General features: G+C 43.4%; 1 protein-coding gene across 1 annotated transcript in view; it reads right to left on the reverse strand.

The window, feature by feature from the left end:
• The window catches only part of PRKCI (protein kinase C iota), a 93428-nt gene that overhangs the window by 46882 nt on the left and 28471 nt on the right, over positions 1 to 18075 (reverse strand). Inside the window, exon 3 of the mRNA XM_062211942.1 lies at positions 3669 to 3758. Coding sequence (XP_062067926.1) covers positions 3669 to 3758 — 90 coding nt within the window. The remainder of the gene's footprint in view (positions 1 to 3668; positions 3759 to 18075) is intronic.

Genomic DNA, 18075 nt, shown 5'->3' on the forward strand with positions numbered 1-18075 from the left:
TTCTTGTTAGAGATGTCCCCTGCCTTTACCTGGCCAGCTCTCCTCCCAGGCCAGCCAAGTAATGAAAGTCAACAGAGTGCCTTCCCCTAGGAGGTTCACACCTCCCTTAGGATATACCCCATGTGAAGAGATAGATAGGTCTGGGCCTCTGAATTTACAAGGCCTAAAGCCCACCAGATTATTATCAAGCCCCTTCTGTCAGGTTCTATTTGCCTCTCAATCAGAAAAATTACTTGTAGCTTAGACAGCACCTTTCTTAGCTCCTCTAATAATGACTCTGTCCTTTGTTCTAGGCCCTGTCTAGTGCACTTGGGCCTCATTCCTTTGTAATCATAACCTCTACTCTACCACCAATGGCTCTACTCCCAACCTGTGTGTACTGATGGTCCTCTTCCCCACTTAATGCTGTATAATTGTTCAAACCTGGTAAATGCCACTCTTAGGATCATTGGTTACTATCCTCACTCTCTCTTTTATGACCTTGTCTAAATACTATCAGAGTCGGCAAACTTGGAAGGCTTCCATAGCCTTGGCAACTCATGACGACAGCCTAGGATGGTTACTGGCACCATAAACTAGAGTGTCAATTTGTTGGGTCAACAACAGGAGCCACTGTGCACTTGCTCCTCATGTGGGATCTCTGTCCTTACTGTGCTGTACATTGTGATTTAATGCTATAACTAGTACTCAAACAGTATGTTTCACTTTGTGTTTCTATGTGGATGCAAACTGTTGAAATCTTTATACTAAATTGATCTTCTGTATATAAAGAGAATTGAAAATGAATCTTGATGCAAATGGAAGGGGAGAGGGAGTGGGAGAGGGGAGGGTTGCGGGTGGGAGGGAAGTTATGGGGGGGGGGGGGGAAGCCCTTGTAATCCATAAGCTGTACACTGGAAATTTATATTCATTAAATAAAAGTTAAAAAAAAAGAAAAAGAAAAAAAAAGAATAAAATAAAGAGCAGAGTATAGGAAGTATAGTTCCTGATAGTTTATATTTTAAAATCGGAGATGGAGGGGCTGGCGCTGTGGCACAGCAGGTAAAGCAGCTACCTGCAGTACCGGCATTCCATATGGGCGCCAGTTCGAGACCCGGCTGCTTCACTTCCAATCCTGCTCTCTGTTATGGCCTGGGAGAGCAGTAGAAGATGGCCCAAGTCCTTGGGCCCCTGCACTCGCGTGGGAGACCCAGAAGAAGCTGCTAGGTCCTGGCTTCGGATGGGCTCAGCTCCGGCCATTGTGGCCATCTGGGGAGTGAGTCAGTAGATGGAAGACCTCTTTCTCTCTCTGCCTCTCCTTTTCTCTGTAACTGTGACTTTCAAGTAACAAAAAAAAAAAAAAAAAAAAGCTGAGACAGAAGCTAACTTCTTTTTTTTCTTTTTTCAAGATTTTATTTCTTTTATTTGAGAGGTAGAGTTACAGACAGTGAGAGGGAGAGACAGAGAGAAAGGTCTTCTTTCCCTTGGTTCATTCTCTAAATGGCCGCCAACGGCTGGAGCTGTGCTGATCCAAAGCCAGGAGCCAGGCGCTTTTTCCTGGTCTCCCATGTGAGTGCAGGGTCCCAAGGACTTGGACCATCTTCTGCTGCTCTCCCAGGCCATAGCAGAGAGCTAGATTGAAGTGGAGCAACCGGGACTTGAACTGGTGCCCATATGGGATGCTGGCGCCACAGGTGGAGGATTAACCTACGCTGCCCCTAGAAGCTAACTTCTGAAATCAAATCTAGGATTTAGCATAAAAAGGAATAAAACAAAAACTGTTCATACCATTGATCAATCATTGCTTCAAGCATTTCTAATTTTATTCTAGCAAGAGATTATCAAAACACTAGATAGTTTCTGAAGTCCACTGAGATCTCAACAAACTATCTTAAATTTACTGTGAAGCACTGAGAGATCACATTTTAATACCCCGGAAGGCATACACAGATGACAAATTTCCCAAGATTACAAGAAGTACACTGATTTTACTTTCTCTAGCATCTGAGAAACTACTGAATGAGGACAACTGCACAGAAATTAAGAAAATGACATCAGGGTACAGGTGTTTGATTCAGCAGTTAAGACTCTGCTTGGGACACCAAAAACCCACACTGGAGAACCTGGCTTCAAATTTCCACTCCAGGGGCCAGCACTGTGCACAGAGGGTTAGGGCCCTGGCCTGAGGCGCCAGTATCCCATATGGGCGCCAGTTTTGGTCCTGGCTGCTCCTCTTCTGATCCGACTCTCTGCTATGGCCTGGGAAAGCAGTGGAAGATGGCCCATGTTCTTGGGCCCCTGCACCCACATGGGAGACCCAGAGGAGGCTCCTGGCTTCAGATCAGTGTAGCTCTGGCCACTGTGGCTATCTGGGGTGTGAACCAGCGGATGGAGTACCTCTCTGTCTACCTCTCCCTGTAACTCTTTCAAATAAATAAAATAAAATCTTAAAAAAAAAAAAATTCCCACTCCACTACCGATTCCAGTTTCCTGCTAATAAACACCCTGAGAGGCAGCAGTAATGGCTCAAGTAGTTGGGTTCCTGCCACCCACAAGGCAGAACTTAATTGAGTTCTAGGCTACAGCTTTGGCCTGGCCTATCCCTGGCTGCCTGAGGCATTTGGGGAGTCAATCAGTGGATGGGAAACCTCTATCTCTCTTTCAAAAAACAAAATAAAAGATTGAAATAGTAAATGACAGCTGGCGCCATGGCTCAGTAGGCTAATCCTCCGCCTGCGGCACCAACACCCCAAGTTCTAGTCCCGGTTGGGGCGCTGGATTCTGTCCCAGTTGCTCCTCTTCCAGTCCAGCTCTCTGCTGTGGCCCGGGAAGCCAGTGGAGGATGGCCCAAGTGCTTGGGCCCTGTACCCCCATGGGAGACCAGGAGGAAGCACCTGGCTCCTGGCTTTGGATCGGTGCAGAAAGAAATAATAAATGACATTAAGATTATGCTGAAAAATGGTCAAGAAGGAGCAGGTGTGGCACAGTGAGTTATGTCACTGCCTGGGATGCCCATATTCCATATCAGAGTGCTAGGTTTAAGTGTAGGAACATCTACTTCTGACCCAGCTCCCTGCTAATGGACCTGGGAAAGCAGCAGAAGATGGTCCAAGTACACAGGACCCTGCCACGCATATGGGAAACCCAGATGGAGTTCCTGGCTCTGGACTTCAGCCTGGCCCAGCCAACCCTAGCTGTTGTAGGCACCTGGAGTCAGAATCAGTACTCTGAACATCTCTCCTCCTCTGTCATAAGTAAATCTTTTTTTTTTTTTTTTTAAGATTTATTTATTTATTTGAAAGGCAGAGTTTCAGAGAAAAGGAAAGACAGAAACAGAGATTTTCCATCTCTGGTTAACTCCTCACATGGCTGCAATAGCTGGGGCTGGGCCAAGCCGAAGCCAGGAGCCAGGAGCTTATTCCAGGTCTCCCATGTGGGTGCAGGGGCCCAAGCACTTGGGCCACCTTCTGCTGCTTTCACAGGCCATTAGCAGAGAGCTGGATCAGAAGTGGAGCAGCCAAAACTTGAACTGGCACCAGTATGGGATGCAGGCATCCCAGCAACAGCTTAACCTACTACCTCACAATACTAGCACCATAAGTAATTCTTTAAAAAGCAAAATTATCAAGAATACAGTTATTTTTAAAAACATGTATCTCCAAAAGTATACAAAACAATTATTTCTTTACCATGAATCAAGAGTTCAGAATCCTTGTTTAGTTCATAAAGCCTAAAGGCTTCTTCTAACTCCAACTGAGATGATACTGTACATGGGTCTCCTAAAAAACACAAAAAGTAAAGTTCACTTTTTAAAACCTTTAATGTGATATTAGTAAGCAAATTTCACAATACAATATTTGGGAAATATTTGACAAGGACAAATTTTACACAATGCTGTTCTCTAAAGTATGTGACATAACTTCAATTTCCATTCTATAAAACACTACATGAGTTTCACAGACACTAAATTTTAAACATACAAAACCATTTTGTTCTTAATATTGTGCATATTAAACAGCTAGCATACAGAATATTGATCACATTATGAATTGTCATTGTGGGGACAAGCACTGTGGCACTGTGGGTTAGGCTGCTGTTTGGGACACCTGCATACCATATTGCAGTGCCTGGGACCAAGTTTAACCTCCACTTCCCAACCAGTTTCCCACAGATGCATACCCTAGGAGGCGGCTGGTAACAGCTCAGGGACTTGGCTCCCTGTCACTCACATGAAGTTCCTGACTCCCAGCTTCAGTGGGCTTTTAGGGAACGAACCAGCAGGTGAAAGATCTCTGTATCTTTCTTTCTATCACTCTGTCTTCCAAATAAATAAGCAAACTTAAGAAAAAAAAATTGTCACTGTGAGGGTGGGCACTGTGAAGCAGCAGATTAAGCTATTGCTTGAAATGGAGCATCCCCATATTGGAATGCCGGTTTAAGTCCCCAATACTCCACAATTAGAATCCAGCATCCTGTTAATGTACCTGGGAAGGCAACAGATGATATCCAAGTAGTAGGGTCCCTGCTACCCATGTGAGAGACCTGGATGGAGGTTTTGGACAGGCTTAGCCCCAATTGTTGCAGGCATTTAGGGAGTAAACAAGTAAATGGAAACTCTTTCTCTTTCTCTGTCACTCTGATACATAAATTCATTTTTAAAGAGTTATTTATTTGAAAGAGAGAGAGAGAGAGAGAGAGAGAGATCTTCTGTCTGCTGGTTCACTTCCCAACTAGCTACAATGACCAGGCTGGGCCAGGTTGAAGCCAGGAGCCAGGAGATTCCTCCGGGTCTCCCATGTGGGTGCAGGGGGCCAAGCCTTCCCAGGTGATTATCAAGGAGCTGGACTGGAAGTGAAGCAGCTAGGACTTGAGCCACTGCCCATATCACTGCACCACAGTGGGGCCCCAATCCATATTTTAAACAATATTGTCACTGTTATATGACTAATGAATACGGTCAAGAGCAAACTTCCTGCTGATTCTTTAAAAGAGGAAGTGAAAGTAGTTCCAGTGCTACTGATGTAATCATTTGTTGCTTTATTTCCTTCACATGAGAGCCTATTCAAAGGAATCACAGGAGATTCCTAAAGCAGTCTGGCCTGAAGCATGGTCCTACTTTGCTGCTTTTCAGTGTAAAGGCATAGTTCTAGTAAACATACTCTGTGCAAGAGAGGGGAAGGAACAAGCATCTCCCTTAACTAGCCAAGGAATGGAGTCACTGGTGTTCACTATTTTCCAAAATGCCAAAAAGGATTCAATACCTAGCAAACTGTGATTTCCAAATTTTAAGTGACCTCTGCAGTTAAGACGATTTTACTGCAGTAGTCTATGAATCAAAAAAACCTAGCTAATAATCTCACTTTTGCTGGACTTTTCATCAGGCTAGTATATGCGTGCTGTTGGTTGAAATGTAGACCAGGTAAATACCTGCTTTCAATATGTACTTAGAGACTGGTACTTTTGAATAACCACAAGGAAGTAGAAAATAATACTTAATCATGGACATCATTTGCATTTAAATCTACTTTGTTTTCTTGGACTGAATGTCTTCAGTTCAAGTATTATCTTTACTGGCCAACTGTTTGATGCCTGATAAAGCTGGATGCAGAACTCACAAGTAAAACATTCCATGCAGAGTCATCAAGAAACAAAGCTCAGCAGAAAGCCTATTTCCCAAAGCCCACTCACAACCTAAAACAGGAATACACACAAAGTAAGAGCTGTGCAGTGCAGTGAATTTCAAAGTAATGAAATCTGTCCATTAGCCAGCAAGTTGCTCATTTTTCCAATGTATCTACATTTTTTCACCTATAAAAAGCAAATTAGAACATTAAACCTAAATTTTAGTAAATATGCAAGATCAGAGAACCTGACATGATGTAGAACATGCCACTCAGATATAGCATGATTATATTCAGTTAGTTCCATGTAAGGCTGAATTCAGTGCCCCACATTTGGAAGAACCAACATAGCCTAAAACCAAAGCTGGCAACCTTAGATATGACTACCACATTCTTCTGGATGTTTTTCACAAAGACCCTCACTCTGTGGCCATCAGGCCCTTCTTGCTGCTACTCCTAGCCTGCATACTGGGTTCAGAAAACATATACCACTTGGAACAAGCACGGTTCTCCATATTTGAAAGGGTGACACTGCTTAAAATGTAGGTTTGCAAAAATTTCTAAGGATGCCATGACATTTATGTCATCTAGGCCCAACAAAAACAGGAGATTTCCGTCTTGTTGCTTCCTTTCTCTAGGAGGTAGTTACAGGGGTAAATGAAATCCCACGAAGCTGCCTATCTTTGAGATCCACTTCAGGAGAGATGGGGTAATAGGACTGAATCCATTCCATACATAACAATAGAATGCTGGATAAAGTAAATTAACTAATATTGGAAATCAAGTAGCAAAGGATCACCTGTATCCAACTGATTATACCAAAGAAAAGAGCTCAAAAATATCTGCAGTAAAATATATACAAAACTCAATAAGGCAGGGACCTGCACAGTGGTACAGCAGGTTAAGCCACTTCCTGCACTGCTAGCATCCCATATGGGAGCTGGTTTAAATCTAGCTCCCTGTTAATGGCCTGGGAAAAGCAGCAGAAAGTGGTCCAAGTCCTTGGGCTCCTGCCACCCAGGTGGGAAACCCAAAAGAAGCTCCTGGCCCCATAGCTTTGGCCTAGCCTTTGTAGCCATTTGGAGTGAACCAGTGGATGGAAGACCCACCTCTCTCTCCGTCTCTACTTCTCACTCTAACTCTGCCTTTCATATAAATAAATAAATCTTAAAAAAAAAACAAAAACAAGGCATAATCTAATAAAACTAGTCATGTGAAGCAGGAAAAGTATGACCCATAATGAGAAAAAGAATTTGACTCCAAAATGACCCAGATGAAAAAATCTGTATAACTCTTTTAATAACTTTAATATTTAAAACTATGTCTGGCCAGCGCCATGGCTCACTAGGCTAATCCTCCACCTGCGGCGCCGGCACCACGGGTTCTAGTCCCGGTCAGGGCGCCAGATTCTGTCCTGGTTGCTCCTCTTCCAGTCCAGCTCTCTGCTGTGGCCTGGGAAGGCAGTGGACGATGGCCCAAGCCCTGCACCCACATGGGAGAAAAGGAGGAAGCATCTGGCTCCTGGCTTTGGATCAGCGCAGCACGCCGGCCGTAGCAGCCACTTGGGGGGTGAACCAACGGAAAAAGGAAGACCTTTTCTCTCTCTGTCTAACTCTGCCTGTCAAAAACAAACAAACAAACAAACAAACAAAAAACTATGATATGATAAAACAAAAGCTACAATACTGGGTATGTTAAGTAAGCAAGGAAGAAATTCTAAAGATCAAACTGAACTTATACAAATAAAATAGGCAATGTCTGAAATTTAAAAATACATTAGATGCCCGGCTGCTCCATTTCCAATGCAGTAGAAGATGACTCAAGTGCTTGGGTCCCTGCACCGCCGTGGGAGACTCAGAGGAAGCTCCTGGCTCTTGGCTTTGGTATGGCCCAGCTCCATCTGTTGTGGCCATTTGGGGAGTGAACCAGTGGATGGAAGATTTTTCTGTCTCACTCTGTCTTTCTAAGTCTGCCTTTCAAATAAATTTTTTTAAAAAATACAAAAAACACACTAGATGGAATGAATGGCAGATTAGAAAGACAATGTCAAAGGAAAGTAAACTTGAAGATACAGGAATAAAACTATCCAAAAATAAAATACAGAAAAAACACTGTAAAAAAAAAAAATAGGTGAGCCTTAAGACAACTCCAGGAAGCCTAAAATTTGTACTTGAGCTTCCCTAGGAGCTGGCACTGTGGCGTAGCGGGTAAAGCTGCCACCTGCAGTGCCGGCATCCCATATGGGTACTGGTTCGAGTCCTGGCTGCTCCACTTCCAATCCAGCTCTCCGATCCAGATGGCCCAAGTCCTTGGGCCCCTGAACCCATATGGGAGATCTAGAAGAAGCTCCTGGCTCCGGGTTTCAGATTGGCACAGCTCTGGCCATTGTGGTCATCTGGGGAGTGAACCAGCGGATGGAAGACCTCTCCCTCTCCCTCTCCCTCTCTCTCTGCGCCTCTACCTCTCTGTAACTCTGCCTTTCAAATAAATAAATAAATCTTGAAAAAAAAAAAAAAAAAGATTCCCTAAAGGAGAGGGGCTGTAACAAAAAAAAAAATCAGAGATAATGGCCAAAAACTTCAAATTTAATCAAAACTATAAATTCACAGATCCAAGATGTTCAACACAACTCAAGCACAAGAAAGAAACATAAAGAAAAGTACATTAAGGCCCACCATCATTATCAAATTGCTTGAAAGGAATGACAAAGAGAAAAATCTTTAAAGTAGCCAGAAAGGGGCTTGCATGGTGCGGCATGTTAAACTACCACTTGCTATGTCCCATGGTTCAAGTCTGGCTGTCTTCTAATTGGGGAGCAAAGGCAAATTCTTCAGGTATTATCAGGCACAGACCTTTAGAAAGGTCTTAATTTCCTGATCCTCAACTTCCATAAGAACTCCTTACTAAAACCAACGTGCCAAAGGATGTGCCTGGGCACGTTCATAGCACTTGTATTTATGGCAGTCAAAATCGGGTAATAACCCAATGACCAACAATAGATGAGTGGACAAATTACGATATAGACCCAGAATGGATTATCACTAAGAAAAAAGAAATAGATTTCTGACACATACACCCAAAGCACGTATCGCAGCTGGCACTGTGGCAAAGTGGGTAAAGCCGCTGCCTGTAGTGCCAGCATCCCATATGGATATGGTTTCAGTCCCAGCTGCTCCACTTCTGATCCAGCTCTCTGCTGTGGCCTGGGGAAGCAGTATAAGATGGCTCAATTCCTCGGACCCCTGCACCCGCGTTTGAGATCCAGAAGATGCTCCTAGCCCCTGGATTTGGATTGGTGCAGCTCCAGGCATTGCGGACAACTGGGGAGCGAACAAGCAGATGGAAGACTTCTCTCTCTCTCTCTCTCTGCCTTACCTCCACTCTCTGTGTAACTCTAACTTTCAAATAAGTAAATAAATACTTTTTTAAAAAGTATCAATAATTATGCGGAGAGGAGCTGCTGTTGTGGTACAAGTTAAGCCACTCCTTGCAACACTGACAGCCTATTTCAGAGTACCAGTTCAATCCCTGCTGCTCCACTTCCCATCCAGCTTCCCATTACTGCACCTGGGAAGGCAGTGGAGGATGGCCCCCAGTGCTTGGGCACCTGACACACATGTGGGAGACCAGGATGGAGGACTGTCTCCTGGCTTCTGCCTGGCCCACTGTGGCCATTCGGGGAGTGAACCAGTGGATAGAAGATCTTTGTCTGTCTCTCTCTCTGTTGTTCTGCCTTTCAAATAAATAAATAAATCTTTTTAAAAAATTATTGTGCTGAGTAAAGGAAACCAGACACATCTCCTCTCCACAAAGAATGTGTGCTGCATGACTCCATGCTCCCAAAAGAGCAGAAAATCCAAACCGATCTAGAGTGAGAGACAGTAGGCTAGTAGCTGCCTGGGGAAAGAGGAACAAGCAGGAGGAAGGAACTGCAAAGGATCGGGAAACATTTGGGAGAAAGGTTACAGGTTCTCTATCTTACTTGTGGGGGTGGTTTTCTGAGTACCAACACTCACTACACTGTAATATTTAGTTTTTTTTAATTTGGGCAGCTACTATTAGATCATCCTGAAGTAATTTTTTTTTTAAATTTATTTGACAGAGTTATAGACAGTGAGAGAGAGAGAGACAGAAAGAAAGGTCTTCCTTCCATTGGTTCACTCCCCAATGGCCACCACGGCCAGCACTGAGCTGATCCGAAGCCAGGAGCTTCTTCCTGGTCTCCCATGCGGGCGCAGGAGCCCAAACACTTGGGCCATCCTCCACTGCTCTCCCGGGTCACAGCAGAGAGCTGGACTGGAAGAGGAGCAACCAAGACTAGAACCCGGTGCCCATATGGGATGTCGGCGCCACAGGTGGAGGATTAACCAAGTAAGCTACAGCGCTGGCCCCCTGTAAGATTTTAATATGTATAGTTTGCTCTGTGCCAATTAAACCTCAATAAAGCTTTGTTTAAAAAGTGAAATAAAGGAGGCTAGCAGGTAAAGCTGCCTCCTGCAGTGCCGGCATCCCATGTGGGTGCCAGTTCGAGTCCCGGCTGCTCCACTTCTGATCCAGCTCTCTGCAATGGCCTGGGAAAGCAGCAGAAGATGGCCCAAGTCACTGGGCCCCAGCACCTGCATGGGAGACCTGGAAGAAGCTCCTAGTTCCTGGCTTCGGATCAGCCCAGCTCCGGCTGTTGCAGCCATTAGGGGAGTGACCCGGTGGATACAAAAAGTCACTCTCACTCTTTCTCTCTGTGTCTGCCTCTCTGTAACTCTGCCTTTCAAATAATAAATAAATAAATCTTTAAAAAAAAGTGAAATAAAGACATGGAAAACCTGAATTAATTCATTATCAGAAGACCTCCATTACAAGAAATATTAAAGGAAGTTCTTCAAGCAGAAGAAAAATTACGTCTATTAAAAAAATTAGATCAGCGTAGGGGTATTTAGATATGCTTGTTTTTATTGCTGTTGATTTTCAGGTTTGGAGCCATAATTTTGTTATCTATATTTGTGAAGCAACACTGAACAGACATTGAATCAGAAGGTTTTCCCTCATCATTTTTTCTGATATCACTACCACTGTATGAGTGATCTATTTTACATCTCAACACATCAGCTAAAATTACACAAGACCAAAGATATCTGGAAAATATCATATACGGAAAGCATGTTTGTTGCTATTCTACACCATATGCCAGCCCCCACAGTTCTTTTTATTTATGTCCTGATGGCTTCAGTAGGTGAGATTCATGAATATTTCAAATGAGTATAAGCATTCTCTGACATATGGAGAATGGAGTGTTTCTGAATTCTTGGAAGTTAAAGTTCTTGACTTGTATTATAAGATTTGATATGTTCATACAGGGAGAGACTGAGCTTTTTCTGGGTCTCTCACACAGGTGCAGGGGCCCAAGAAGTTGGGCCATCTTCTACTGCTTTCCCAGGCCATAGCACAGAGTTGGATCAGAAGCAGAGCAACTGGGACAGACCGGTGCCCATATGGGATGCCAGTGCTGCAGGCTGGGGCCTTAACCCACTGTGCCACAGCACCAGCCCCTTTAAATAAATCTTCAAAAAAGAAAAGAAAAGAAAAAGTAGGTTAGAAAAGCAGGAGGAACAGGTATTAAGCCTAGCAGTTAAGATGCCTACATCTAAATCAAGGTACCTGGGCATAATTTCTGGTTTCAGTTCCTGATTCCAGCTTCCTGCCAATGCAAACACTGGGTAACAGCAGTGATGGTTCAAGTAACTGGACTCCTGCCAACAACATGGGAGACCTGGACTGGGTTCCCTGGCTCCTGGCTTTGGCTCCAGCCCAGCTCTCTCTTGGCTCTGCTTCTCAAATGAATAAATTTTTAGAAAATAATTATAAAAAGCAGGAATTCTATTATTTGAGAGTCCGTGGGTGAACCTAAAGGATATTATGCTAAATGAAGGCAGGCACAGAATAAAAAAATACAGGAACTCACTTGTATGTGGAATCTAGAAAAGTCAAATTCAGAGCAGTAGAGAACAAAAGGATGGTTACCAGAGACTGGGGCAAGAGACGGACAGGGAAAGGGGTCCCTTGGTCACAGGGAATAAAGTTGCAGTGAGAGAGGAGTAAGTTGTGGTGATCACTTGCACAGCATAGTGATTACAATTAAAAATGATGTACTCTCTATTTCAAAATAGCTAAGCATGGATTTTAAATATTCTCACCATAAATAAATGATAAATACTTGAGATAGTGGACATGTTAGTTTAATTTAATCAATCTATGATGTATACATGTATCAAAACATCACATACAAAGATATACTCATTTTATTTATTTGAAACGCAAAGTGACAGGGAAAAGGAGTGACAGAGAGAGACACAGAGTTATATGTATATATATATTTTTTTGACAGGCAGAGTGGACAGTGAGAGAGAGAGACAGAGAGAAAGGTCTTCCTTTTGCCGTTGGTTCACCCTCCAATGGCCGCCGCAGCTAGCGCGCTGCGGCCAGCGCACCGCGGCTGATCTGAAGGCAGGAGCCAGGTGCTTCCTTCCTGGTCTCCCATGGGGTGCAGGGCCCAAGCACTTGGGCCATCCTCACTGTACTCCCTGGCCACAGCAGAGAGCTGGCCTGGAAGAGGAGCAACCGGGACAGAATCCGCACCCCAACCGGGACTAGAACCTGGTGTGCCGGCGCCGCTAGGCGGAGGATTAGCCTATTGAGCCGTGGCGCCGGCCAGAGTTATATTTTTTTTTTTTAAATAAGATTTATTTATCTGAAAGAGTAACAGACAGAGACTCTTGATCCATTGGTTCACTCCCCAAATGGCCACAACAGCCAGGGCCGGGCAAGGAAGAAGCTAGGAGCTTCTTCCGGGTCTTCCATGTGGGTGGTAAGGCCCAAGGACCTGGGTCATCTTCCACTGCTTCTCTCAGGCCATTAGCAGAGAGCTGGATCAGAAGCAGATCAGTGGGACTCAAGCACCCACACAGGATGCAGGCATCACAAGTGGTGGCTTTACCCACCAGACCACAATGCCGGCCCTTCAAACATATACTCATATAATGACCATTTGTCAAAAATAAAATGAGCCTTCTTAAAAAGGAGAACTAAAGAGTCTATTAATTAAAAAATAAAAGTCACATTTGTCATTCCGTAATTACCACAAAAGAGTATACTGGAAAGGGCAGAGGATACAATGGTTACAAAATTACTATTCATTTTAAAATGTTTAGTTTGATTAAGTAAATCAGTTATTCAACATCTAAACAATTCAGTAAAACCGGTTTTGAATAAGAAAAACAGCCAATTGTTTTAAATCTGTTTAAAGAGATGAAATAAGCTTATGATCTTTATTTGCTCTGACATAAAATACCACAATTAAATGCTATGAAAAGAGCAGTATCAAAAATAAACAAGGTAAGAAGGATCACACGGAAATCAACAGACCGGAACGGAGAATTTAACCTTTTACTTGATGAGGGCAAAGGCTGCAGCTCACAGTTTCCCCTAGAAAACTAGAATTCTTAACAGCTCTTCAGGAAGAATGAACTATGAATTGTGCAAAACTGCTTCATCCAAGAACTAATTTACAATGTGAACTGTAAACTAAAATATGCTATTAGTTTATGAAAAAAAAAAAAAACAACAGAATAAACAACAACTCTGAATACCCAAGTCTCCAATAACTGAATTAAAACTAAACTATACAGAGGCTTGCTACTAGTCTTTTGTACAATTCACAATATAATTTTTTAAGTGTTTACTTATTCATTTGAAAGGCAGAGAGAGACAGACGGACAGAGAAAGAGAGATCTTCCGGCCGGCGCTGCGGCTCACTAGGCTAATCCTCTGCCTTGCGGCGCTGGCACACCGGGTACTAGTCCCGGTTGGGGCACCGGATTCTGTCCCGGTTGCCCCTCTTCCAGGCCAGCTCTCTGCTGTGGCCAGGGAGTGCAGTGGAGGATGGCCCAAGTGCTTGGGCCCTGCACCCCATGGGAGACCAGGATAAGCACCTGGCTCCTGCCATCGGATCAGCGCGATGCGCCAACCGCGGCGCCCATTGGAGGGTGAACCAACGGCAAAAGGAAGACCTTTCTCTCTGTCTCTCTCTCTCACTGTCCACTCTGCCTGTCAAAAAAAAAAAAAAAGAGAGAGAGATCTTCCATCTGCTGCTTCACCTCCCAAACGGCTACAACAGCCAAGGCTGGGCCAGGCCAAGTCAGAAAGCAGAAACTCCACCCTGGTCTCCTGCATAGGTTGTAGGGGCCATCTTCCACTGCATTCCCATGGTACATTAGCAAGGAGCTGGGTGGAATGTAGAGCAGCTGCTATTCAAGCCTTCGCCACAACACTGGCCCCACACAAGCTTGTTTTTTTTAAGCACTCTAGTGTTGAGTACAGCTCTATGTATCAGCGCTCCATAGTGTGGTGAGGAGGGGGAAGACAAGATCTTTGCTATCACACAATAAGAAAGCTTCCTGAGGTAGGCATTCAGCCTAGCGGTTAAGATGTCTGTGTCCCACACTGGAGTGCTTGGGTTTGAGTCTTAACTCCAGTTTCCTGCTAATGCAAACCCTGGGAGGCAGTAGTGACAGCTCAAGTAATTGGTTTCCTGTCACTATGTGGGAGACCTAGATTGATTCCTCAGCTTTGTCTTAGACCCGACCCAGCATCAGCCCCTGTGGACATCTAGGCAGTGAACCAGTGGATGGGGAGCTCTCTCTCTCTCTCTCTTTCTACCTCTCTAATTAATTAAGAAAAATGTCGAATAAGAAGATACGAAGTGAATGGGGATAAAAAAGGCTCACTGGAGAACATGTCACTTGGGTGAAGACCAGAATGACACAATCAGTCATGTACAATCCAGGAACAGAATTCTGCCACCAAAGACAACACAAAGTGCAGAGGTACCATAAAAATTTTTAGTGTATTATCCCTAAACCAAGTTCTCACAATACAAAGAGGTATCCAGTGATCACTGTGTGAGTACAGTTTGAAAAACCAATGATTGAATAAAACCCTAAATAGCAAATACATAGTATGAAATGATCAGGACAGGATTAAACAAGAATGACATTATTTCAGGATAAAACATCTTATGAAATGCTAAGCATATGCTATGCATTGTGTTAAATTATAAAGTCTCATTTTCAAGCTAAAGACATATTGTGAGATATCCACATTTATAATTAACCATATTTAAACTGATTTTGTGATACAGTAAGTAAAAAAATGGCTGAATCAATGAAGACACTCAATCTTCTTCATAAAAAGTCTAAAACCTAAAATACCAAACCAGCACTTCAATTGCTGGATTTGCACAAATGTTAGTGACTCATAATATCTGAAACTGGTGAGGCCAAGAGTGAAGGATAGCATGCTTTTTTCTAGTTATGTCATAAATGGATTTAACATTTTTTAAAATGAGTTTTTCTCATTAACACTGTATATGTTTATGGTATATAGTTTTTTTTCTTTTTAAAGATTTTATTTATTTATTTGAGAGGTAGAGTTACAGACAGTGAGAGAGACAGAGAGAAAGGTCTTCTGTTCGTTGGGTCATTCCCCAAATGGCCGCAACGTTTGGAGCTGCACCGATCTGAAGCCAGGAGCCAGGAGCCAGGAGCTTCTTCCAATCTCCCACATGGGTGCAGGGGCCCAAGGACTTGAGCCATCTTCTACTGCTTTCCCAGGCCATAGCAAGAGGGCTGGATTGGAGGAGAAGCAGTCAGGACTAGAACCAGCACCCACATGGGATGCTGGTGCCGCAGGCAGAGGATTAACCTACTGTGCCACCGCGCCAGCCCTGTTTTTTTTTTTTTCTTAGATTTATTTTATTCATTTGAAAGAGTTAGAGAGAGAGGTAGAGACAGAGAGAGAGAGGTCTTCCATCTGCTGGTTCACTTCCCAAACAGCCACAAAGCCAGACCTGAGCCAATCCAAAGCCAGGAGCTTCTTCTGGGTCTCCTACATAGGTGCAGGGGCCCAAGGACTTGGGCTATCCTCTGATGCTTTCCCAGGCACATTAGCAGAGACTGGATTGGAAGTGGAGCAGCCAGGACTCAAACCAGTGGCCATATGGGTTGCTGGTCCTGTAGGCCAGGACAGTGCACCAGACCCTAAGGTATACAGTTTTGATACATGCGTACATTACAGAATGCTAAACCAAGCTAATATATATGCATTACATCAGATTCTTATCATAAGGCTTAACTTTTTTTTAAAAAAAGATTTATTCATTTATTTGAAAGAGTTACACAGAGAGAGAAGGAGAGGCAGAGAGAGAGAGAGAGAGAGAGAGAGGTCTTCCAGCCGCTAGTTCACTCCCCAATTGGCCACAATGGCTGGAGCTGTGCAGATCCGAAGCCAGGAGCCTGGAGCTTCTTTTGGGTCTCCCACGCGGGTGCAGGGGTCCAAGGACTTGGGCCATCTTCTACTGCTTTCCCAGGCCATAGCAGAGAGCTGGATCAGAAGTGGAGCAGCCAGGACTTGAACCAGCACCTATGTGACGCTGGTACTACAGGTGGAGGCTTTACCCGCTATGCCACAGTGCCGGCCCCAAGGTTTAACTTTTTTAAAGCTACCAATTTTTTTTTATGATGAATTCTCATAACATGAATGTTCTGCAAATTTGCTACGCAGAGGGCGGGCATTTTGGAAGCAGGTAAAGCTACTTGTGACACTGGCATCTCCCACCAGAGTGCTGGTTTGAGTCCCAACTTTTTTGCTTCTAATCCAGCTCCTGGCTAATGTTCCTCGGAAGGCAGTTCTTCAGCCCTGCCACCTACACGGGAGACCTTGAAGAAGCTCCTGGCTTCGGCCATTGTACACATCTGAGGAATGAACCAGCAGATGGAAGATCTCCATTCTTTCTTTGTCACTCTGCCTTCCAAATAAATAAAACTTTAAAAAAAATGCATTTGAGTTTACCTATAGTTTGGAACTAGGATAATGTCTCTCTAGAGCTCTTTATACTTATATCAGGGAAAACAGAAATGACATCAAATATCATGGCATTCTTTAATATGAAATTCTGGGGTGGGCATTTAGTGCAGCAGCTAAGCCACTGCTTAGGGGTTAGGGATGCTATTCAGTATGGTAAGCCACTTCTTGGGAAGCCCACATCCCACACCAGAGGGCCTTGGATTGAAACCACTTCTGTTCCTGTTTCCTGCTAATGTGCTTTGGAGGCAGAAGATGATGACCAAAATACTTCAGTTCCTACCACTCTCATGAGATACCCAGATGGAGTTCCTGGCTCTTGATTTTGGCTTGGCCTGGACCCAGCAATTGTGAGGTATTTAGGGAGTAAACCAACAGATGGAAGACATCTCTCTTCCCCTCTTTCTCTGTAACTCTGCCTTTCAAATAAATAAACCTTTAAAAAAAATGTCACTTGGGATGCCTATATCCCAGATTGGAGTAACTTGGTTCAAGTCTCAACTCCACTCCTAACTCCAGCAGGTGACGGCTCATGTGCCTGGGTGCCAGCCACCCATATGAGTTTCAAGTTCCTAGTTTTGGTCTGACCCAGCCACAGCTGTTGCACGTATTTGCAGAGAGAATAAGGGAATGAAAGCTAGCACTTGTGTTTGCTCGCTCTCTCTCTCAAATAAATAAGATAAATTTTTAAATGAAATTCTATTTGTATTACAATTAATAGAAAACCATTACACAAACGTAGTGTCCTGAGGTTACCTTTTAACTGCACTTCAGTGGCATTCCTTCATGTAAAATAAAGTTTTAAAAGACTTTCAGGATCTATTCCTGTGCTTCTCAAATTTTAATATTTATACAACCCACCTGTTGATCGTTAAAACTTAGACTCTGATTCTGTGTGGGGTCTGAGAATCCCCATTGCTAATAAATTCCTCAGATCACCTTTTTAGCAGCAAGAATCAAGGCTAAGTTCAAACCTCGTAACTCCCCACACTTAAGATTTAGTGAGTTACTGTTCTTCTCCACTCAACACAGTCCTCATATTTCTTTGTCTTTCTATCCCTTATTCTTCAGTCTATATAGTCTCCACCTCAAAAAATGTTACCATTTTAGGTTGGTTCAAACCCTGCAGATATTTCAGGCAGATGTAGGTGCTGCTTACTGAGTGTTCTTTGAGGCCCTTATGCATTTATGTTTCAGAATTTATCATTCGTTATACCCATATCCTCCTCTCTATCAGACTATGAGGACAGGAAATGTCTATCTTTACAACACAGATATTCAATAAATACTTTCCAATTACAAGCCACTAAAGGTACCAAACGTATGCCATTACTTTGAAATAATGGTTATCACAATCTCTTTAATTCCATAACATTTCCTTAAGACAATATTCAATAAAAAAGTCTCAAACTAAAATATGACAATAGTTCTACTCAAAGTTAAGGTAAAATATCATTCTGCTTGATGAGATGTTTACCTTACTGCTGAAGAAAGGTTAATTTCACATCATTTTGGAGCAAAAAAAAACAAAATGACGATTGTACAATTTGACACTCTTTTTTAA

This window comes from Lepus europaeus, chromosome 2 (assembly GCF_033115175.1).
Source record: "Lepus europaeus isolate LE1 chromosome 2, mLepTim1.pri, whole genome shotgun sequence".
NCBI classification, from domain to species: Eukaryota; Metazoa; Chordata; class Mammalia; order Lagomorpha; family Leporidae; genus Lepus; species Lepus europaeus.